Source organism: Mchenga conophoros, linkage group LG18 (assembly GCF_057382185.1).
Source record: "Mchenga conophoros isolate Kocher_MC1m ecotype Shallow Benthic linkage group LG18, M_conophoros_male_GT1.1, whole genome shotgun sequence".
Lineage (NCBI taxonomy): Eukaryota > Metazoa > Chordata > Actinopteri > Cichliformes > Cichlidae > Mchenga > Mchenga conophoros.
The window spans coordinates 21,863,747-21,888,126 of NC_140543.1; the positions used below are offsets into that span (position 1 = coordinate 21,863,747).

At 42.7% G+C, this 24,380-nt stretch overlaps 1 protein-coding gene across 1 annotated transcript; it reads right to left on the minus strand.

Annotated features, from left to right (window-relative positions):
• Nucleotides 1-340: 340 nt before the first annotated feature.
• camk2n2a (calcium/calmodulin-dependent protein kinase II inhibitor 2a) lies at nt 341-1,780 on the minus strand. Its single transcript, XM_085254872.1, has 2 exons — nt 1,236-1,780; nt 341-682 (listed from the first exon to the last, which is right to left on the minus strand). The coding sequence occupies exons 1-2, from the start codon at nt 1,402-1,404 to the stop codon at nt 612-614; spliced, it is 240 nt and encodes a 79-aa protein (XP_085110998.1). The 5' UTR covers nt 1,405-1,780; the 3' UTR covers nt 341-611.
• Between the last annotated feature and the right edge of the window lie 22,600 nt (nt 1,781-24,380).

Genomic DNA, 24,380 nt, shown 5'->3' on the forward strand with positions numbered 1-24,380 from the left:
AATCAACAAAGCAGAGCCTAAAGGAGGGAGGGAAGGTATTGGAGGGGGGGAGGGGGATGTCTCGGAGCTTAGCCTACCTACTGTACAACTTATTGAAATGGGGCTGGGATTTAGCTTCAGCCTCTAGTTGCAGTATTTTTGATGCTTACAGCGCTTTAGGGGGGGAAAGGAGGAAAAAATAGAGATGGTCGTGAATTAATGACAAGTTCATCCATCATTAAAGTCAGCAGAGGTTGAGATACAGAGCGGGGCCCGCCATCTCAACATCCTGCTGCGCAGCTGTAGTTAAAATCGGGATTCGTTTGGAGAATTGCCAGCAATCCCATGATAAATCTTGGTCTTTTATTTTTTTCCTCCCCAGAGTCTCTCTGTCTCTCTCTTTCTCTCTCTCATCTTATTCTTCCTTCCTCTTCCCTTCATCTCTTCTCTTCAGCCTTCTCCGTTCCCTTTTCTCTGCCTCTTTTTTCCTCTCCATTTCATTTCATCACCCCATCCTCGCTTCGTGCCGTCGTGATTTTTTTCCTCCCCGCAAAATCCTCGAACATGCACAGCCGACAAGTGCTTCAAATCGGTGATCAAAATTAAAAAAGTCTGCAAGGCATCGGTCACGTTTAAACGCCGGGCGAAGACTTGTCTGTCATCCCCTTCAGGACTTCATCTATTCGGTCGTCCTCGATGACCACTGTGGAGGAGAAAAAGAGGAAGAGGTTGTTTACTCAGAGCCACAATCAGAAGTCACGATTTATTTTGGGGGGTATTGCGCACTAAATAAAAGTAAGTTTGGGCAAATGTGGCCCTTGTGCGCTTGCACGGTGAATTATTATTACTATCGCAAATCCCCAATCCCCGCACACACGCACTCGGTGAAAACAACTCATTCTCGAGCCATTTCTTTATTATTATTATTATTAATATTATTTAATCCCTTCGTTTAAACCCTACACTTGAGTCGATTGCATCACGGGGTGTGTCCTTGCATGAATATTATCGCTGGTGCGTGAATGTAAACAGTCTGGATGTCGTTCACGACCAGTGACACTTGTGAGAAAAACAACAACTGCGGTGCATTTTGCATCGAGCTGCTGGTAATCACGGAAGATTCTGGAAACGACAGTAATGTGGGAACTTAATTCCAAAGTCACTTAAAGCGCCATTCATACAACTAGCTCATTTTTGCGCAGCGTATATAATTCTGCCATTCTTTGTAAATGTCAAGCGTCTGAATTCGTTTTTACCTCTTTTGGCTCTGCCGATCTGCCCGAGCTTTGGGGGTCTTTTTGCCTGCGACGCTGCGAAAAAGGCGCTTGTGTCCTGCAGTCCGCAGCTAAAGGACATCTGGCTGACCTCGCTGTCCGCCCCGTAGCCGCTCATTTTCCCCTCGTTGTATGGCAGCACCTCAGACATCGTGGAACGACAGTGAAGAAGGGTCACCAGCTTCGGGAAGTTCTTTAATTTTTAAATCGCTATATAAATACAGGCCAAATCAAGCAAAAAAAGTTGTTGAAATTCTTCCCCGGGGGTGCCAGTACAGTTCCGTCTGAGAGCGCCGTCTCCTGCTGCGATCCTCGGTCTGCGTGGATGAGGGGAGCCGGTGCGTGAGGTCCGGGTGCTTTTGTGGTCTCTCTGTGGTCTCTGGATGTGTTGCAGCGGCAGCAGAGGAACCGAGCGTGACTGTGTGTGCGTATCTGTGTGTGCGTGTGAGAAAGAGAGAGAGATGTGTTCGCCTGTGTTGCTGGCTGATGTCTGGCGAGGGAAGTGGGAGATCCCGGGATCATAAAGGAAACCCAGGCAGAACGGTGAAGTCATCCATCCGGGTTTGAAGCTGCGAGAGTGTGGCTGTGTGTAAATGCGTGGGGACTCCGAGGGGTAGAGGAGCAAGACTGACATCAACAGGCGAGAGACGAAACTGCTAGATACTGACACAGCCTCGTGAGGCTTCGAGAAGTGGACTTTTCCTAAGGATGTCTATTCATCCTGTAGACTCAGGAAAGCGCTTAATGTGGCACGTTATAGTCTGCATTTCCCTTCCATAGGTTACCTTTTTTATTGTTCTGCTTTTCGAAGGGGAATAAGTACTTTTTAATTTCAATTAATTTTATTTGTATGTACTTTATTAGTATAACCGTTTTATGTTTATTTATTTGGCAGGAACGATGGACAATGTATACCCTGTGCCAGATGCAGCTAGAAGATGTAAGATTTAGCTGGGTGGAGGCTTGCAATGCAATGTTCGACTGACAAAAATAAAATAATAAAAAACACTTTTTATACATAAAAACTTTAATAGAAATGACCCCCCCCCCTTTTTTTTTTATGTTAGTGCTAACAGTAACAGTTTTTATTCCATTCAAAATTCAGACTTTTCCACAAACTTGAGGGATGTTTGCTTCTTTTTACTACTCTCTGCCAACAAAATGAAATGAAGGTGTTACCCAGCAGATGCTCTCCAGATGCTGTTGGATGGTGGATAAAAATCTGACTGAACTTTTCTTTATTCAGAATTTCATCAGTTTTGACAAGATCCCCAAGACCACTGGCTACAAATGGAAAATGCAGCCCTAAACCATGACAGCACCTTCACCGTGTTTTACAGAAGGCTAAAGACACGCACTGTTTAACTTCTGGACTTTCTTTGTGCCACTGATGTGATGATTTGTGATGATTTCAACCAAAAAGTTCAAATTAGGATTCATCACTCCATAAGATCTGTTGCCAGTGAATTTCAGTCCAGTTCTTGTGTAATTTGTCATACCTGCCATGGTCCGGGTGAGTACGGGGTTTTTCCACTCTGCTGGGCTCCACCTTCAAGCAGAGACTCCAATCAGCTTCCACACCTGGTTCCAATCAAGTCACCAGCATATAAGACCAGCATTCACAACAGACATCTGCCAGATCTTCTGCTAACTCACGTTAGTGCTAGGCCGCCAAGCCCTTGTGAGAGCCCTACTGCTTTTCTCCTCACCGTGTTTTCTTTGTCATAGGACCCACCTGGCAGTCGCACTTCCCAAGCTAAACTACTCACATCTCCACCTGGACGCTGGTTCTGTCATCTGGTTGCTTCCTTTCCATCATTGGACTACACCTGCCTGCCTCCCTGCCAAGTCCCTCACTCCAAGTATATTCTGGATCCTCTCTGGACACTCCTCACCCGGAAACCCTTGGACACCCCCTCCTCACATGACACTTTACCCTGCGTAAGCCCTAACCACCATAGTCTAATCCTTCAGCTGTGTTTCACTAGACTGCCACTGACTACTTGTCTCCTCTCATTATAGTGACTGCGTACCTCCATCCAAGCCGTGTCTGCATTTGAGTCCACACCCACAGCCTGGCCATCTCGGCCCTAACAATACCTCAGTCTTTTCTCCTTGCTTCCCTCCCTCATATACTGTTTATCTGCTTTGGTCCTCAGCATGAGTCAGTGTTCAGTGGCTTAACAAATAGAACAGCATCCTTTGAAAGTGTTTAGCTACAAGCGCTGGACTGAAAATGAGTGAAAAAGTAACCAATTTTCTAAGAAAAACTTTGAAAGACTGTCACAAAGCTTAGAGAAGTAAGTCTGTCTTCTTGGAAGTGAAACAAGTGCTAACCATACATTGCTTTATTCTGTGCACTTACCTCACATCCATGGCTAATCTACCACCTAGTCTAACATGCATGTATTTGTACAGTTGGAGGGAGCCGACATACCCAAAAGAAATCCATACAGACACAAGGAGAACATACAAATGCCACACAGAAAACCCAAGCCAGGGATCAAACCAGGAAACGTCTCACTGCACCACTGTGGCGTCCAAGCTTACACAACCCTGTACTCCCAGGCAGTCTCTCATCCAAGCATCAACCAGTCTCGACCCTGCTCAGTGTCCAAGATCAGATCAGAGATCAGGCATGCTCAGGATGCTGTGGTCATAAACCAATTATTCCACTGTGCTTTATTCTACTGCAATAATTTATCTGCTGTGCTAGGACACATTGGCAACTGTGCTAAACTTGGTCTGTACAATCATACGGTTTTAAATATATCTAAATTACAGTGAGAGCGCTCTAACAGCTCCGGGCACAGGTCTCAAAAACTAGAACAAGCCAATTAGATTATGGCGAATTACACTGGACCACTATTTTTCATTGTCTGAGCATATTGACGACATCATTAGAAAAGTCACAGCTGTGGCCAGAAAATTAATTTTTTTGTGTCACTTTGTGAGTTATGAGAAATGTCGCGGTGCTCCAACAGCCTGTGTTTAGTTCAGTACAGGGCAGACGTAGTGTTAGGACATCTCAGCAGCAACACTGAAATGTTCTTTTTTTGTGGAACCTAACTATTGTTTACTCAGTTTATTAATACGGCAATAATGTCAGGTCAGTTTCGATCAAATACATACAAATGTCACATGTTTGTCAAAGAAATTTGCAGATAATTTTTGGTTTAATCTATTTTAAAAGCTGTAGTAATAAGATCTGTATAACCTTACACCTACAGAAAAGATTTTCCACTTTCCCACACTGCCTTCTCCGAGCCAATCTGCCCCCATCTTGTCTACTTTAAATCTCAGCACTCCTCTGTCATTCTGCCTTTCAGACTCTCATTGGTGCAAGCCACCTGCTCCCCACATCTGCCTCACCCCGGTCACTCAGAGCCCCATCCAAGCCTCCATCTTGGTCCAGTCCTAATTCCTGTCACCCCTCTGCTCTGACGGGCCATTGGAGTATAATCACGTTCAGTTCTTCCAAATAACCTCGCCTGATTGAACTGGCAGTTTGCCAGGAGAAAATAAAAGAATGACTCAATTCAGCACCATGGACAGAGACAATATAGTTTAACATTTAAAAAAGGTTTTAAATAGCGTTATTGTTTTTCCCTGCTGCATATGCTACGCCTCTCTGTCCTCAGAGCATATGGTATCTTAGAGAGAGCTACAACAGTGATCTGACAGAAGGATTATTTTTGCACCAAACCTGTTTCAGCAACTCGGGCCAGCTGACCTATCTATAAAGAGCCAATAACCTTTCATCTTTTTTAGCAGCCTGTCTGCATAACTGACCAGTTTGAGGTGCCAGCTGACAGTCTTGAGGTGAGTGGTGCTGGCGAGGCACCTTTGGGGATAAGACGTGGAATGACCACAGAGTGAAAATTACCTCAGAGCGTCTGGCAGGACCACATAACCACGTGCAAAATATATTACTGAGCTCTGAGAACATTTCTTTATACTAATGAAACGTGCAGCCAAGCTCTTTGGAGCCAGATTCAATCCAAACAGTCGTCTTTCACTGATGGCAAAAAAAGCTGATGGGAAAAAGTTGCAAGTGACCGAGAAGACATACAGTGCAGCATGTATATCTGCAAGTAATTATCCTCAAATATGTGATTGTGATTTTTCTCTCGCGCTCTGTGAATAAGGACGTGAATCAGAGATCATAAATCTGCCGCTCAGTCGCGATGTAATTCCTCAGGGATGACTCACAAAACTCCTCCTGCCCAATAAACTGCAGCCTCCAGCTGTCAACAGGCAGAGTTGTTGATTCACGGGTTCAAGCGAGGGCCAGGGATTTCACATGATGTCATCCGTTGGCGACAGATTTGGAGGGAAAATCTGGCCTGCTAACCCACATAGTACCAGGTGATGCTTCATGTTCTCAATTTAGGGCAGGAACATGCATATGTTTTACAAACTGTCACGCTTCCCTTTATTGCTTTCCCCGCTTATTGATGCACTGCCTTGTACGCACCATTAAACCCTTCTCAGTTATGTGCAGAAATTCTTCATTTGAATTGTCTCCGTTTAACGCAATTGATGTTTGTCCGTGGTGTGATGTCTCCTCCCCCTGCCCCGTTCTTTCCGTCTTCTCAGGCTTGTTAGGAGGCAGCGGTTGTCAATGACTTGGCTCACTCAGTCAGTCTCATCTCTGACAAGTGTGCCCACCCTTAAGAAGCACTGCTCCAAATTACAAATGAATCACCGTGCTGAGTCACTCACCCCCTCCCCATCTTTCCTCTTGAGGAGACCGAGCTCTGCTGAACTTGCACACACACACACACACACACACACACACACACACACACACACACACACACACACACGCACACGCACACACACACACACACACACACACACACACACAGTTTGTTCACTAGGAACACTAGCTGAGGAAAAACAGCAATAACAAGCCTAGAGCTGAGAGCCAGGATCAATTCAGCCCTTAGGATTTGTGTTTGTGTGCGTGTGTGTGTGTGTGTGTGTGTGTGTGTGTGTGTGTGTGTGTACTCGCGTCCTAGCTGGGGACAAATTGTTCCCATCATGTAAAGCACTACATTTAAGGTGTAAGACTTTGTGTGAGGTCAGGATGGACAACAGCTGTGATCTTTATGAGCTTTAGAGTAGATTAAAATAAAAGAAATAATATAAGTCAATGAAAGTGAAGTGATGGAAATATGACTGCCTGCATGTGTGTGAGGGAGCAGGTGCATCTTTCAGGAAAGCTTAAAATGTAGCTTCGAGGACCAGCAGAAAGAAAAGCCATACACACACCATCTGCACTTGCTGACCGAAGGAAAGCGCTGCGTGTCTCTGCACTCCTCATCATGAAGATTAATGCTGTTTGTTTTCCTGCATAAATATGCTCCAGTAGATTGCAGGAACATTGGCAGGGCTCCTGCCCTTGGATCAGCGAGTACACAGCTGAAACAGAAAGGTTCACAGCTGTCGAGTGCAGCACGCTGGAGCCACAGATGCCACGCTGCACTGCTTGCCGCCACCACACCTCATCTACATCAGAGGTGAAAGCTTAATCACAAGTCTATGTTTCGTGTTGTTTAGTACTGTGTGTTGTTTCATAATCATTACTTCATCTAATGTTGACTGTGTGCCCCCTTACTAATCTAGCACACTCTTACTACTCTCAACAACGTCATTTCTGATCTTAACAGTTTTAAAATTATTTTCATGTTCAAGAAAACAGTTTGAGATGATTTGAGCTTTGTGATGTGGTGTGTTATCCTGTTGGATGCAGTCATTAGAAGATGGGTACACTGTGGTCATAACGAGATGAATGTGGCCAGCACCGATACTACGATTAAATGATGCTCAGCTGGAACTAAGGGGCCCAAAGCGTACTAAGAAAATATTCCCCCAAACATTACACACATTACATCACCGCTAGCATCCTCAACCTTTGATACAAGGCAGGTATAATGCTTTCATGTTGTTTACGCCAAATTCTGACCCTGCCATCCAAATTTAGCAGCAGAAAGTGAGACTATCAGGAGATCTTTTCCAGTCTTGTGGTGAGCCTATGTGAATAGTAGCCTCAGTTTCCAGTTCTTAGCTGACAGGCGCGCCACCTGGTGTGTGGTCTTCTCACGCTGTAGCCGATCTGCATTAAGTGTGAAAATTATGTTGTGCGCTCAGAGATGCTCCTCTTCTCAGTTGGTTGTGTGGGAAAATTCCAGTAGTTCAGCATTTTTCTTCCCATTCTGATGCTCAGTTTGAACTTCACCAGGTCATCTTGACCATGTCTACATACCTAAATGCATTTAGTTCCTGCCATGTGATTGGCTGGTTGCATTAACAAGCAGCTGATCATGTGACAGAACAGTAAATGGCTTTATAATGTTTAATTTGCTGCGGTATTTATATTCGATTGTACTGTAATGACCAGCAGGACACTCACAGAAATATTTATTAAACCTGAGGAAAATGCAACTACAAAGTTAGCATAAAAAACCCCAAAGAAAATGGGAATGCAGTACTTTACTCTTATGTGAGTGAGTTCGGTAAAACCAGTGTTAAATACCCTAACTCTTTAATCTTTGGACTGAAGGAAGAACAACACTCGGTGTTTAATGCTCAATCAACAATCTCTTTATTCCATAGAACACTTTGAGCATTACGTCCGGATGGGAGATTTGCACAGGAGGGTGTCCGGCAAAATCTTGCAGTGTCTGACCGTTTCTCACATTCTTATAGCTTTGGCCCCCCTCCAAACTAAGGATTCACATTCTTGACCTTGACTTCCTGTGCAGTATAGTTGTTCTTTCTACAATCAGAAAAGCAAGGCCATGATTCTCTGCAATCAATCAGGAGTAGAATGCAACTTAAAACTATATAATGGTTTCACAATCTTTAATCAGAGGTATAATGTGGCCTATAGCCGTATAATGATTCAACAACTCTTTGATTAGAAGTATAATGTAGCATAAGATAGTGTAATAATCTCACACCACACAGCAAAGTTACACTTTATCCATATCTGTTTTATCAGAGAAGATCAAATGATCTCACTTCAGCTATTTGTTTTTGCTGCAAAATAAGATTGTCAAACATAATGTATCCATAAGACAGTCAGTCTACTATCAGTCTTGATATTGTCTTAAATTGAATGAGGTCAAGTTGGAAATTACATGCATTCTGTTTCTGATAATGTAGCAATCAACTTTGATTAATCATTGAAAACTGCATATCGGTTGATGTCTACAGAGACAGAAATTAACTTGACTCAGTTTTATATTAGGAGGACGCTTTGTCAAGCTGAGTGTTCAGTGTTGGATGTTTTTTGACTGAGTTGATTTATTTAAAAATTTTCAGATGTTATCTCAGGCTGCTGGTGCATGAGATGAGCCCCCTTGTTCATAGTATTCTTAGAGTACTTAATGCATTTTAATCTATATCACTATATCGCTGGGCAAAATATCATGACACTTTTTTTTACCCCTCTAAAAACCAGTGTAATCCTCTCAAACTAAAACTTTAAAGTAAACCAGTGTTTTCTATCGGCCCAGTTTGTATTTTCCTATGATACCATCCCTGTCCTCCTCTTCTCAGGGAGAGAGCACTCGGTTTGTTGATGTGAGGAGAAGTTTCGCAGTCACACTACTGTCAGAAAATAGGTCACTTATCCCACGTTTCACTGCATGCCCAAAGCAGATGGGTGACAGCAGTAATTGGCATCAGGGACTACAGCATGCTGTGGTGGCTCTCTCTCTCTCCTGAGATACTGCATCTCTACCGTTCCCCTGCTGTCTGTTGGAGTGTCTGTTAAAATCTCGCTGGCACCACTAAAACAGAAATATTTTTTTAAAAAAACAGCCCCCAACCCTACCTGTTCTTATGTGAAGCACGGCCACATAAGGTCATAGTGTATTGGGATTTTTAAAGATCTATCAAAACTTTGGTCTTCAGAGCTGGAGGTTTGCCATTTTACACTCTACTGTGCTAAATGCAGCACTTGTCTCCATCTGCTGCGATCTGAACGCTTTCTGAGAGAAATCCAAAGCATTTCATTGTACAAACGAAGGATGAATGTGAACCACAAAGAAAACCCAACACTGGTATGTCCACAAACTGCAAGGCTGGTGCTGTATTACCTTGTAAGGTTCTTCACTGTAAATCAAACACAAACACTAATGAATGAACCGAAGATTTGACATGAAGGTGTTAGATGAGAAGTCAGGTGGACACTCTGAGTGAACTCATTACATCTGCTCCTAGGTGGGAGACACATCTGAGCTCCAAATTTGAAAGCAGCTGTGAAGACATTTCCCTCAAGACCACGTATGTCAACTTCATTTGGCTGGATCGTCTGCCCTCTGTGAAAGTCTGAACCAAATTTGACAGAAATCCATTTTTATAGTAAAATAATTTTGGCCTGTAGTGGATCAACAGGACAGATGATTGTTTGATTATATATATTCATGATAGCTGAGATAATGCTGAAAAGGGTTTCACTTGCCTGAACCACCTCCATGTACCACCCTCACCATCGCCACCAACCGACATTAACACCCATGAAGAAGAGCCAATTAGAGAACAATAATATCATCTAAATTGTTTGTCAGCTATCAGAATGGATTAAACAGGATCTTGCAGTGTACAATAATTGCATTTGACTTGGAAAGCCTCTACTAAAATCAGTGTCTCGGGCAGCACCTCAAATGAAGAAAGAGTGACACCTAGTGGTCAAAGCAATGACTGGAAATTAAAAAAAATGATGACTTGTATTGACAGGTGGGTGAGCTCTGCACAACTTGCAGCAAATGAAATTATTTTCATACTATAAATGACAGTTTTCGTATCAACAATTTTGCTCTGAAGTCTTGCTATCCTCTGTTAAACAGATCAGATGTCATTTTTTCTCCCATGCCCTGAGAGGTTGCAGTAATAGTCTGGTCCTGTTGAACCACAGCTGCCATTCTGCTGAGAGATCTTTTTATTTGTCCAGCTTATGACCACTGAAGAAGATTTATTGGATCCACCTGCCCCGTTTCTTCTTTGACCTGAGCCTGATGCTGCACTTTTCATCTTGTACATGCCATCTTCCACCTCAAACACACACACTAGTTAACATTTGTCTTTCTGTGGCAATGCTTGGGGAAAAAGCAAAAGGTTGGAGGTGGCGTGTCACAGACACTGCTGGTTAGGGGTGACAGAAGTAGTGTGCTTGATGACTCACTATATGAGAGTCTTTTCAGACACCAGGTGCTGTAAAAAAGCATTTATGTTTTTAAAAAACCCAACATGAACCCTACCTAGGGCAGGGCAATATGGCCAAAAATATATATCATGATATACATTTGATAATTTGCAATAACGATATAATTGACATTAGACAAAATACTTTACAACTCCACAACTTTATTAGTGCAAAAATCCCATCGAGGTATTTTCACTTAAACAAGCAGCTGTTTTTTTATGTGCATTAAAGCTATATAAAAATTTAACAGTGCTAATTCCTTGCTGACAGTTTAACCAAAAGGCATTTCCAGTGGAAACTGGCGGACTTATCCATTCGCACCAGAACCTCTCACCATAATATCCTATAATTGGACACAGTTGTAGCGTGATGACTGGCAGGGGGAGATCTCACCCTGTGTTTTTCTGCCTGTGGTAGAGGTGGAACCAGATCAAGTGGCGCCGATTCTTGAACAGCCTCAAGTCAGAGCTGGATTGACCTTCTGTCACCAGGTACTGATGAGCCCGCTGTGGAGAAACATCACTGATGATGTTCATGAATTCCAACCTGACTCTGGTAACCTTAAAACAGTACAGAAAAAATGTCACAATAATAATGTTATGCTGTTATTATTATAATAATAAGATAAACCAGGCGTCGGCAACCCTGGGCACGCGTGGCACAACTGGCACGCGAAAGGTTAACTGATGGCACTACCATAGCTAGACTGGCCATCCGTCAGCCACCAGTCCCAGAGACCACATATCAATGGCTTCATTAAAAGCAATGTCCAGCAAAACCTCTGGGGTCGTGTCTGTCTGGTAGAGAGTAGAATTCAAAAGGGCCAGAGCCTCAATTTAAGAAATATCACTTGACATCTGCAGCATTCATTCTGCTGTGGCTAGTGTGCTGCTCCAGTCTGTTACGGGGGTGGGGGGCATCATCAGAAACAAGGACGCAAGGAAAGGGGACAAACTAGTGAGGAAAGCTGGCTCCACAAATGAAGCCGCCACACACGCACACACGCGCGCACACGCGCACAGGACTCAGATCAACACACGATCTGCTCTACGATCTGTGCCACAGTTAATCTCACTGCAGTGCTAATTTGAAAACTCTCACATATTTGGACAATCTATAATCTTCTATAACAAAAACATACAAGTGTTCATTGAAGTAAACACACAGAGCAGTAGTGGATTTTTTTAAATGTGTTCTCTTTATTTTAATTTGTTGCTAACTGCAAGGTTTTTATTTGTAGTTTTTGTAGTAGGAAGCACTACAAAAACTACAAACAAGAAAATTGCAGTTAACAAATGCAGTGCTCTCCACTATGTGAACCCATCACCTGAATTTTTAGATTTTTCAGTTCAAGCCAATTAAATCAAATCCAAAAATTCAACCCCAACAATCAAGTGACCCCCTATGAGCAAGCACTAAGCAACGATGGAAAGGAAAAACTCCCTTTTAACAGGAAGAAACCTTTGACAGAACCTGGCTCAGGGAGGGGCAAGTCTTCTGCCATGACTGGTTGGGGGGGTGAGGGGCAAAATAAAATTGAACATAAAGGAGAGCACAGCATATTTATGACAAGTTGGTGGACCGTGGCTGGAAAACATTATTACTGTTTTTAATAAGTACCTGGTCCACATCCACAATTACAGTAGGGCTGAAGTAGATAATAGCATGATCCCACAGAGAACAGTGGGACATTCACTTCAGCCGAAAAGCTTTGAGATGGACCAGCAAGCTGCAGGAACAACAATGGCCACTATGGCAAAACCTAAACCTGCTTGAAGTAGGTGTTTGGCACCACCATGATACCATGAACCATGGGTCTTAACCTCCTCTGGTTCAGGAGCATTTCTAGTTATTACATTATCTGCCAGTTCCACTTTTGGCTGATGATTTTCCAAAGTTTTGCTGAGTTCTGCAATCTCTTCTCTAATACTTTCATACCCTCTTTTGAGTTCTGTGTTTTCTTCCCTAATATTTTCGTACAGTCCTCTGAGTTCTGCATTCTCTTCTCTAATACTTTCGTACCCTCTTTTGAGTTCTGTGTTTTCTTTCCTAATATTTTTGTACCGTCTTCTGAGTTTTGCAATCTTTTTCCTAAAACCTGTGTGCTCTTTGCAAACCTCCATCACAACTTCCTGACCCTGCAGCCTGAGTGATTCAATTTCACTATCGCTATTAGAAGATAAATTATTTAATGACTCCATTTCCTAAAACGTTTAAAACAAAGAGTCAAAAGTTAAATACCTTCTCTGAGTTATTTAAATGCAGAAGTATTAGCTTTGTTAAAAACAACTGGCTTTCTGAAAATGCTCCAATGTAAACTGTTAAAGTGTTAAAGGAGCTCCTCTATTTAAAGACTTTTCGACTGTGACATCACTGTGACATCACAATGATCCTTTGAGAAGTTCAAAGGTTCAATGGAGCGCTGGGGATCATCCCGCGCATGCTCAGATCATACACAATGACATCAGAGGAGCGCTGGGGGTCATCCCGCGCATGCTCAGATCATACACAATGACATCAGAGGAGCGCTGGGGATCATTCCGCGCATGCTCAGAACCGTTCTCACCTCCGTACGGGCGGGTACATGGACGAGGCAGACGCTTGCTGACTGGTGATGATGGCGGAGGACGAGAGTCCTGAAAAAAAGACAGGATGTCAGAACTGCAGCACACAGGCTGTGTCCCTATTCAGGGTCTGCACGCTTGAAGTACGCGCGCTACGCGTACTACAAGTACGAGAAGTGCGGAAGTGAGAGGCTTGTGAAATGGGACGGTATACGCTTCGTCGCGCTGTTCAGGTTGCCTAGCAACCATGATACTAACCGCGAGACACGTTACATACAGCATTGTATGACAGAAATGAAGGAGAAAAATGTTTTGTTAGTCATTCATTTTTATCATGACATCACTTTGATTAGTTGCGTATCTGAGGCTGAGACCATGGGACTGTAAAACATGATTGTTGGGCTTCATTTCTGTGCTGAACAGTCATTTAAGATTAGTTAGTAAATAACAATTAGTTAGTGTTGTTCATGAGACTAAAGTCATCTCACTGTGGTAATGTAAATATAATATGGCCAATATTATAGTATTGCCAGATTATATATATATATATATATATATATATATATATATATATATATATATATATATATATATATATATATATCGGTCATTGTGGAGAATGACCGAGCTAAGATCCTGTGGGACTTCCAGATACAGACGGACAAAATGGTGGTGGCTAACCAACCGGACATAGTGGTGGTAGACAAACAGAAGAAGACGGCCGTAGTGATCGATGTAGCGGTTCCGAATGACAGCAATATCAGGAAGAAGGAACACGAGAAGCTGGAGAAATACCAAGGGCTCAGAGAAGAACTCGAGAGGATGTGGAGGGTGAAGGTAACGGTGGTCCCCGTGGTAATCGGAGCACTAGGTGCGGTGACTCCCAAGCTAGGCGAGTGGCTCCAGCAGATCCCGGGAATAACATCGGAGATCTCTGTCCAGAAGAGCGCAGTCCTGGGAACAGCTAAGATACTGCGCAGGACCCTCAAGCTCCCAGGCCTCTGGTAGAGGACCCGAGCTTGAAGGATAAACCGCCCGCAGGGGCGCGCTGGGTGTTTTATACATATATATACACATATATACACATATATATATATATAGGCCACTCGCCTAGCTTGGGAGTCACCGCACCTAGTGCTCCGATTACCACGGGGACCACCGTTACCTTCACCCTCCACATCCTCTCGAGTTCTTCTCTGAGCCCTTGGTATTTCTCCAGCTTCTCGTGTTCCTTCTTCCTGATATTGCTGTCATTCGGAACCGCTACATCGATCACTACGGCCGTCTTCTTCTGTTTGTCTACCACCACTATGTCCGGTTGGTTAGCCACCACCATTTTGTCCGTCTGTATCTGGAAGTCCCACAGGATCTTAGCTCAGTCATTCTCCACCACCCTTGGGGGCATCTCCCATTTTGACCTCGGGACTTCCAGGTTATACTCGGCACAGATGTTCCTGTACACTATGCCGGCCACTTGGTTATGGCGTTCCATGTATGCCTTGCCTGCTAGCATCTTGCACCCTGCTGTTATGTGCTGGATTGTCTCTGGGGCATCTTTACACAGCCTGCACCTGGGGTCTTGCCTGGTGTGATAGACCCCAGCCTCTATGGATCTTGTGCTCAGAGCTTGTTCTTGTGCTGCCATGATTAGTGCCTCTGTGCTGTCTTTCAGTCCAGCTTTGTCCAGCCACTGGTAGGATTTCTGGATATCAGCCACCTCCTCTATCTGCCGGTGGTACATACCGTGCAGGGGCCTGTCCTTCCATGATGGTTCCTCGTCTCCCTCCTCATATATATATATATATATATATATATATATATATATATATATATATATATATATATATATATATATATATATATATATATATATATATATATAGTGGGTGTATATAGTGTATATACATATATCACTGACCACTGACTTTCAGCTTGTTGTGTTTGTGGATATATGACTGACTTTAATTATTAAACATTCGCACATAAATAAGTGACGTCATATTCAGTACTTTTGACAGTTCACTCTTCGGCCGCTCCATCTTATTAGGGAAATTCCATATACATAAATGTAATTTCAAAACTCAGCCCCATCATTTAATTTGTTTTTGATTGAAATTGAATATTACTTAAACTTTCTTAAATTAACTTCCAATAAAAAAGGTTTATCATTGATTGAAATTCATTCAGAAATGTTTAACGAATGAGCTGTCACAACTTTCAAGTACAAAGTTGTTATGAAGTCTGTCACATCCCCCCGCTTTTTTTCTTTTTTCTCCTTTATTTATTTATCGTTCTTATTTCATTGTACTGTATATTGTTACTCTTATTTGCCTTGTATGTCTACTGTACAAACTGAACTGGAATGACTGACTGTTCGCTTTATAAGTTCAATAAAGTTTGGGGGGAAAAAAACAAAAAACCTCTTCAGCCGCTTCCTTCTGCCGTATTTTGCGGCAAAATTATCCACACCCACCGCCGTGCTATGAATTGTGGGATATATATGTACGGTGGCCCCTAGAGACAAAGCACGTACAAACTCCAAAACACTTGCAAACTCCAAAACACGTACAAACTCCAAAACACGTACAAACTCCAAAACACTTGCAAACTCCAAAACACGTACAAACTCCAAAACACTTGCAAATTCCAAAACACTTGCAAACTAAAAAACACATGCAAACTCCAAAACACGTACAAACTCCAAAACACTTGCAAAATCCAAAACACATGCAAACTCCAAAACACATGCAAACCCCAAAACACTTGCCAACTCAAAAACACATGCAAACTCCAAAACACATGCAAACCCCAAAACACTTGCCAACTCAAAAACTATGGAACGCCAGGACTGCCATAATGAATTAATTAAATACACCATTAAATAATTAATTAAATGTGTCAATAATTAATTAAAATGTGAAATACATAAATAATTAATTAAATGTGTCAATAATTAATTAATTACATGTGTCATAACTATTTATTTAATTAATTAATTCCAATTTTAATTAATTATTGCCACATTTAATTAATTATTTAATGGTGTATTTAATTAATTCATTATGGCAGTCCTGGCATTCCATACCCATCTGGTCTGTCCATGTTACACAGATGCTCCCACAGTGCTCCACTACAGGTCACTCCCCCGGATGTGTTACATTCTTCTCTTGGCAATGTTTGCTTTTCCTCTCATAAGTCTATAAATACCAAAATAAGATCTCTCTTTCAGGATGCAATGGTCTCTGTTCCATCAGCCATATTTTATTGGGCCAATTTTGTAACAGATATTGAATGGAAAAAAGTTTGGACTTTACCACAAAGGTTTTTCTTGACAAACAAAATTAAAGAGATTTCTTTTAAGTTGATTCATAAGTTTTACCCTACCAAACAATATTTGTCCAAATTTATGGCTGAAATAAATGTAAATTGTACCTTCTGTCAAGAGCAACCTGAAACAGTTTCTCATCTGTTTTGGTCATGTAAATTTACGTGTAAATTCTGGAAGGATTTCCAGAATACTGACTTTGTTCTCCCTAATCTTCAACTGTACTATAAGGATGTTATCTTTGGCTATTATAATTTTAAAGACAAGGACAATGATGCTTTCTTTTTTATAAATTTGGTTTTATTTTTGGCAAAATTTCATATACACAAAAGCAAAGTCCTTGGCAGAAAGCCTGAACTTCTTGTATTAAAAATGGAACTTGCACAATATATAAGGACAATCTCCTCATCAAAAAACACTAAGGCTCTCAAGACTGTTAACATCTGTAACCGATTGAAACTGCTAACTTGATTTTGGCTCCTGCAAACTTTTGTTTATTTATGTTCCCCTTAATTTATTTTATTTTTTGTACTCACTTTTGTCTCACTGTCCTTGTCACTCTTTCTGTTCCTCATTGTACTACCACAATGTCATCTTTTATGTGATCCCTGTTTTACTTGACTGTATGTCTATAATGTGATAAATAAAGTTTAAAAAAAAAAAAAGGCTGCAAACCCCAAATCCGGTCATTGGCACTTCCTGGCTTGTGTAGTTACTAGGTAACAAAAGCTCAACACTGCCCCTAGCGTCCTGGAGCACTTCCGTTGTGTTTTTGAGTTTGCATGTGTTTTTGAGTTTGCAAGTGTTTTGGAGTTTGTACGTGTTTTGGAGTTTGCATGTGTTTTTGAGTTTGCAAGTGTTTTGGATTTTGCAAGTGTTTTGGATTTTGCAAGTGTTTTGGAGTTTGTACGTGTTTTGGAGTTTGCAAGTGTTTTGGAGTTTGCACGTGCTTTGGAGTTTGCACGTGCTTTGGAGTTTGTACGTGCTTTGTCTCTAGGGGCCACCGTATATATGGGACCACGAAGTGTGCATCGGACTTTGTCACTACCCGATCCGTACCGGAAACCCGATCGGTACCCCGCATGCGCGAAAGGTGTCTACTTCCGGTCGAAGCATTTTACGATAGTTACATGTCAGAGTATCTGTTAAGATGTTAAGAATAACAAGTATCTCTTAAAATGTTTCCGATAATGAAACATTTAATATAATGTAGACAAAAACAAAAACAAAAAAAAGATAGTGACAGATCGGAACTCCCGATCCTTACTGCGCATGTGCAAAGTCGGGCCGTACAAATCGGGTCTACCCGATCCGTACCGCGCATGTGCAGGGGTTTTCTTCTTCTTCTATTCGTTTAATGGCAGTTTACTCCCCAGTGTAAGAGGATACCGCCACCTGGTGACTGAGCGAATGAACCCTATTGTAAACTGAATTAGCGTCATTACAAACGTGTGTTGAATTTGATTTAGTGATAGTCGAATGTGTTTATGCTTGTCTGTTTGGAGAGGATTGTTGGAATAGTTATGATGATGTCCGCTATCACTGTCAATTGCCAGTAAACACTTCATCTGGCTGCTGAATCTTCACGTGACATATTACAAAGTCTGTATTATTAACTCTGTCATTAGGCACCATTCTTCTTATTTTATGGCGCTGTTGTTCAATCGGGGGACGCTCTCTGTTGAGGAGAAAAGCAAAAATTTGTTGCGGATACAGATTATCCATTGTTTAAATGTCCTGGTAGTCAAAAAGGAGGCAGAGCTGTTGAGAAATGCTAAGAGCTAACTGGGCGCTAACCGTGTCATTCAAATATATTGAATGTCGCAATGTTGGCAAAGAGAGGAAGTGACGTAAGATTTGCGCATGCGGGGTACCGATCGGGTTTCCGGTACGGATCGGGTAGCGACAGACTTGTCAATACCCGATCCGTACCGGAAACCCGAATTTTCAGAAATGTGAAATATTCTGAAACCTCTTTGTCAACATCATCATCCGAAGCCTCTCTCTCTTCCAAAACCAATTGGATGGCCCTCGCAGCAGATAATCTTTTGCCATCTTGATCAGTTGTGATAAAGAACCACACTGGCAAAGTCTTATTTATAGTATTATGCCGCTAATTTGCAGGTGGGACAGGGTATGAGAGAATAAAATTTGGATCCGAGGCCGAGGGCACCCCACCCCCGAAGTGGCCCGAGCGAGCCCCAGGCTCCAGGCCCCGATAAGCAGTGAGCCGATGTGTACCTGGACGCCCATCCCCGGACACAAAGAACCACCAACGCACCGATGTCTGAGGGCGTCTGCCACTGGCAGGGGAAGTGGTGGGGGGAGATAGGCCTCCATACCTTGGAGGGCCTGAGATGTCCCCAGAGAGGTGGCGTCTGCTCTCATATGCAATTACTTAACACTCACCCAACGTGGAGACAGACATAAAGAGACACTGTACACACAATCACACTCCCCAAGCGTACTCCATACCCCAGGTCTAGGCACCCAGACCCAGGTGGTGTTACCCTTTTCCCTGGGGTGGGGAGAAGCAGACCGCCCCAACTCCGCAGCAGCAGGGAGGCCCCACATTCCAGACCCCAGTCGGACGGCCAACTCCTCCTCCTAGCACCCCCGCTCGAGCAGGCCGCAGAGAACGGGGGTGTGAGAAGACTCCAAACCTCCCTCCACCCGCTCATATGTAGTGTAGTGTTGGTGTATGTGTGTTCTAAGGTGCATTTAAAACCCAGGAGGGCATGGAGCTACCTGCCAGAGAGCAGCAGGTAAGCGCATAGCCCCTCCTGATAGCCCTCAATGTCTACGTGTATTTAAAATTGAGAGGTGGGCAACGGTGCCAGGGGTGAGGTGTACACCCTGATGGTAATTTGGAGTCCGTGTAGCGTGCCCACCCCCAAGATCCTATATGAATGTGAATGTCTAAGTTGTGAGATAAAATTGAGGCACAGGCAGCCAGAAGGGGACAGAGGGGGGGGATGCCTCCCCTGCACCCTGGTGATACCCCAAGGCCCTGCATGTGTGGGTGATTGTGGTGGAGCGGGAAGAGGGAGGCAGCTGGAGGTGGGGAGGGAAGGAAGGGAGGGGCAAGTGACCCCTCCCTGGGGCCAGCTCCCCCACTGACCCCAGTAGGCACCCCCATACTCTGCAACCCGCCAGGGAAAGGGGGCCCAGGCCCATCCGGACCGGGGCCCAGTACAGCAGCACCACCTGGCCCCACAGAGCCCGGGACAGCCCACCCGACCCCACCACACAGAAAAAAGCACCCACCCCGTCATCCAGTCATCTTCCAGACTACACGAGACAATAGACGCCCAGGCTGAGATCTTCCTCCACCTCTCCTGTATCTCCCCCGCCTGCAGAGTGAGTTCCTGAAGAGAGGAGAGCTCCTGCTCCTTCTGCATTTTTAAATAAAACATTTTCTTAGTAATCTATCTGAGACAATAACCAGGGCCAGACCATTTCTGACACCTCCATCATTTTTATTGTGCAACAACATGATCTGATCTATGATCTGTGCCCCAGTTAATCTCATGCAGTGCTAATTCGAAAACTCACATATTTGGACAATCTTCTATAACAAAAACATACAAGTTTTCATTGAAGTAAACACACAGAGCATTTTTCCCCCATGCCCTGAGAGATTGCAGTAATAATCTGGTCCTGTTGAACCACAGCTGCCATCTGCTGAGAGAGCTTTGTATTTGTCCAGCTTATGACCACTGAAGAAGATTTATGGGATCCACCTGCCCGGTTTCTTCTTTGACCTGAGCCTGATGCTGCACTTTTCATCTTGCACATGCCGTCTTCCACCTCAAACACACACTAGTTAACATTTGTCTTTCTGTGGCAATGCTTGGGAAAAAAGCAAAAGGTTGGAGGTGGCGTGTCACAGCCACTGCTGGTTAGGGGTGACAGAAATAGTGTGCTTGATAATTCACTATATGCGAGTCTTTTCAGACACCAGGTGCTGTAAAAAAGCATTTGTGTTTTTAGAAAACCCAACATGAACCCCTACCATCTTTAGAGTTCTGTGAAATGTGTGCCTGTTCGGGCCAAGACAAAACTACTTTCCTGATGTTTAAGATGAACAGGTGGTCACCAAGTCTTTACAGTCACAGGGCGCATGCGCATGCGCACGCGCACGCAGCGACCGGCAGTGAGTGAGAGCTTGGCATCCTAAGTTTGGCATCCTAAGTTTTTAAGTTTTTACCATTTCTTTTCGGTTCTATTGCTGGCATGTGTTTTGGTTGAAAGAAGTGACAGTTTTCTTACAAAGTGACACACGCTCCACAACAGTGAGAACGTCATGGATTCTTTCTTCTTCATTGTGGTTGGATTTCTACTGTGCTGGCTTGTTTCCAATGAGGTGAGTGAGGCCGTGAGTCAGCTGAGGATTGTTTACTGTTACAACTTAACTTACCGTATGATGGTAAGGACCTCATGTATGTATGAAATCTCAAGGAGGGGGAGTATGCTTGTATGTGAACAAACGTTACTGTAGCGCTGTGACTGTTAGAGAGTGTATTTGTACACCAGATGTTGAACTTTTATCCGTGTCACTGCGCCCTTTTTATCTCCCTCGTGAGTTTCCACAACTTTTTATTACCGTAGTTTACATTCACCCGAAGGCTCACCCTGCCTCCACTTGCAGCATCATTTCAGACGTAGTGCAGAAGCTGCAGGCGCTTTCTCCTGATGCACCAAACTTTATAATGGGGGACTTTAACCATGTCTCCCTTAAATCAACTTTGGGCAATCTGTATCAATATGTATCCTATCCTACCAGACGGGATAAAATGTTGGACCTTTGTTACGGATCGGTGAAGAATGCTTATAAATCCCTCCCGCTTCCTCCTCTGGGATCTTCTGACCATAACTGTGTGCATCTTCTGCCCATCTATAAAACTGTCTTAAAACGAGAGAAGACAAAGACTAAGGATTTTGACATATGGTCAGAAGAATCTGTGCTTACCTTGCAGGAATGTTTTAAGTGTACAGATTGGGAAGTTTTTATTCAGTCTTGTGGAGAAGATCTCGACGCTTTGGTGGATGTTACTAGCTCTTATGCAGTATTTTGTAAAGACATGATTATACCCCGTAAGTCTACGCTAACAATAAGCCATGGGTCACTAAAAGCGTCAAATCCTGTTTAAGGAAAAAGAGACAGGCCTTTAAAGAGGGGGCTGTTGCCGATTTTCAGACAGCCACCAAGGAAATGAAAATCGAGATCTTGAAAGCAAAACAGAGCTACAAAAACCTTCTTGAAAGCAAATTTGCTGCAAAAGATTTTGGGTCTGCCTGGACTTGTATGAAAACCATAGCAGGGTTTCAAAATCCCCAGAGCAGTAGTCAGGTCATTTTAGATGGTTTTAATTAAGACAGAGATTTTGCAAATGCTTTAAACATGTTTTATGCTCGTTTTAGTTCTTCTGATTTTAGCGAGGATATTTTGGAACTGAAACAGAAACTGAGAGATACTCAGCACTTTATCATTGAACTCAGCGATGTTAAAAAGGCCTTTCATACAGTCAATGTGAACAAGATAATATTAGTGGCCGCCTAATTAAATCTTGTGCTGATGAACTCAGTCCTATATTTCAGGTTATTTTTAACAAATCCTTGCAAACACAACATGTGCCCTCTCTTTGGAAAGAAGCAGTCGTGGTTCCTGTCCCTAAATCTAGTCGTCCAAAAATTCTAAACGACTTCAGGTCTGTTGCCCTCACTTCAGTTGTAATGAAAGTCTTTGAAAAAATCATCAGAAATGTGATTATGAAAGAGACTGAACATCAGCTGGATCCAATGCAGTTTGCATATAGGCCCAACAGAGGAGTGGAGGACGCACTTTTGACTTTACTAAATCTAATTCTTAAACATGTAGAGAGTAAAGGGACTTTTGCAAGACTTCTTTTCATTGATTTTTCTTTGGATTTTAATACAATACAGCCCCATATTTTAATTAAAAGACTTTTAGAACAGTTTGAAATCAGGAAAAACCTGGTGGGCTGGATTTTAGATTTTTTAACTGACAGGTCACAAAGAGTGAGAATAAATGGGGTTCTGTCTGACCCAGTGTTCTCCTCCACAGGTTCTCCTCAAGGGTGCGCCCTATCGCCCTTATTATTCACTCTCTATACAAATATGTGTCAGGGCAGACATGAAAACAGGGTCATTATTAAATATGCAGATGACTCTGTTATTGTCAGCTTACTGAAAGAGGGTGAAATTAACCACGGTCCAGTCATTGATGACTTTGTTCAGTGGTGTGAGGAGTCTTATCTCCAGCTGAACATATCTAAAACAAAAGATATGGTGATTGATTTTAGGAAACAACAAAATGGGCACGGAGTCACTTTAATTAAAGGTCAGAAAATAGAGCAAGTACAATCATATAAATATCTTGGGACCATAATAAATGAAAAACTGAACTTTGATCAAAATTGCAAATCAGTTTGTAAAAAGGGTCACCAGCACCTTTATTGCCTTAGGACACTTGCTCATTTCCACATTGACCAAAAAATTTTAACTTTGTTTTATCATTTTTTTATTGAGTCTGTTTTATCCTTTTGTTTGGTGGCATGGTTTGGTCAGACCTCTGTCACAGAGAAAAATACTCTAAATCAGATAGTGAGATGGTCCAGTCGTCTGATAGGTGAGCCACAGTCTTGTTTAGCCTCCCTGTACTCTAAGCAGGTACAGAGGATGGCTTTATCAATCCTTAAAAATGGTTCCCATCTTCTAAGGGGTGAATTTCAGCTTCTTCCCTCAGGACAGAGGTTTCTATTTCCGAGATGCAGGACAAAGCGTTATAAAAATAGCTTTGTCCCCGTTGCTGTCACTGAATTAAATAAGAACTGTTTTTGATTCGAAATATTAAAATTACTATATATGTGCCACAGTGAGCTTTATATATTTACTAGGTATGTGTGTGTGTGTGTTTTTTTTTTTTTTAAAGGGATGCCAAATGCTGTCATTTTTCTGTAAAGCAAATTTACCTTGTCTTTGGGTATAAATAAAGTTACCTAACCCTTGACCTTGACCTTATATAAGATGATGCGATCTGTACATACTTGAGCTTAATCCCGTGTGTCCCAGAGCTTTGAATCAGTCGACTTGATCAAGTGGAAATATGTAATGGGAAACTCCTGTAGGAGGCTTAATTCAGCATGTGGTTGACCGAAGCCTCCAGGGGAATAACTCTTAGTTTTCCTGGAGCACTGACTTGGATCCCCTTTAGCCTTCAGAGCTACTTTAATTCTACATGGCATAGATTCAACACGGTGCTGGAAACATTCCTTAGAGATTTTGGTCTAATGATATGAGAGCATCCTGCAGGTGCTGCAGATTTATATTCCCCACACAATTATAGCATCAGCAGGAGCCTGAGTAGCTGATATAAGGCAGGGTGGATCCACGCTTTCATGTTGTTTACACCAAATTCTGACCCTACCATCTGAATGTCACAGCAAAAATCACAACTCATCAGATTAAGTCTTTTTCCTTCTCTTGTCCTGCTTTGGTTGTTTCCTGCTTCCTTGTTATTTGTTCATAGAATATGCACCCAGTGTGGTTTTCTGCTGCTGTAGCCCATCTGCTTCAAGGTTGGATGTGTCCATTCAGATGCGCTTCTGTATAATTTGGTTCTAAGGAGTTGTTTTACAAGTTACTTTGGCCTTCCTATCAGCTCCAAGCAGTACGGCCATGTATGAACATCTAAATGCATTGAGTGTCTGTCATGTGATCAGCTGATAAGATATTTGCATTAAGGAGAAGTCAAACAAACATAATACATAATAAACTGGGTGTGAGTGTGCATGCACACATTAAAAGTGACACTACGGATTCTAAAATATGTGTTAAATACACTTAAATACACTCTAAGGGTAAAACTTCTCGACATTAGATTTATTTGGGTTTCAGTAAATTTCCGATACAAACAAGAATGGAAATTAAACTGTCTGAACTCTGCTCCAGTCTGCATGCCAAATATCCCCGAGCAAGATACTAACCCCAAGTTCCTC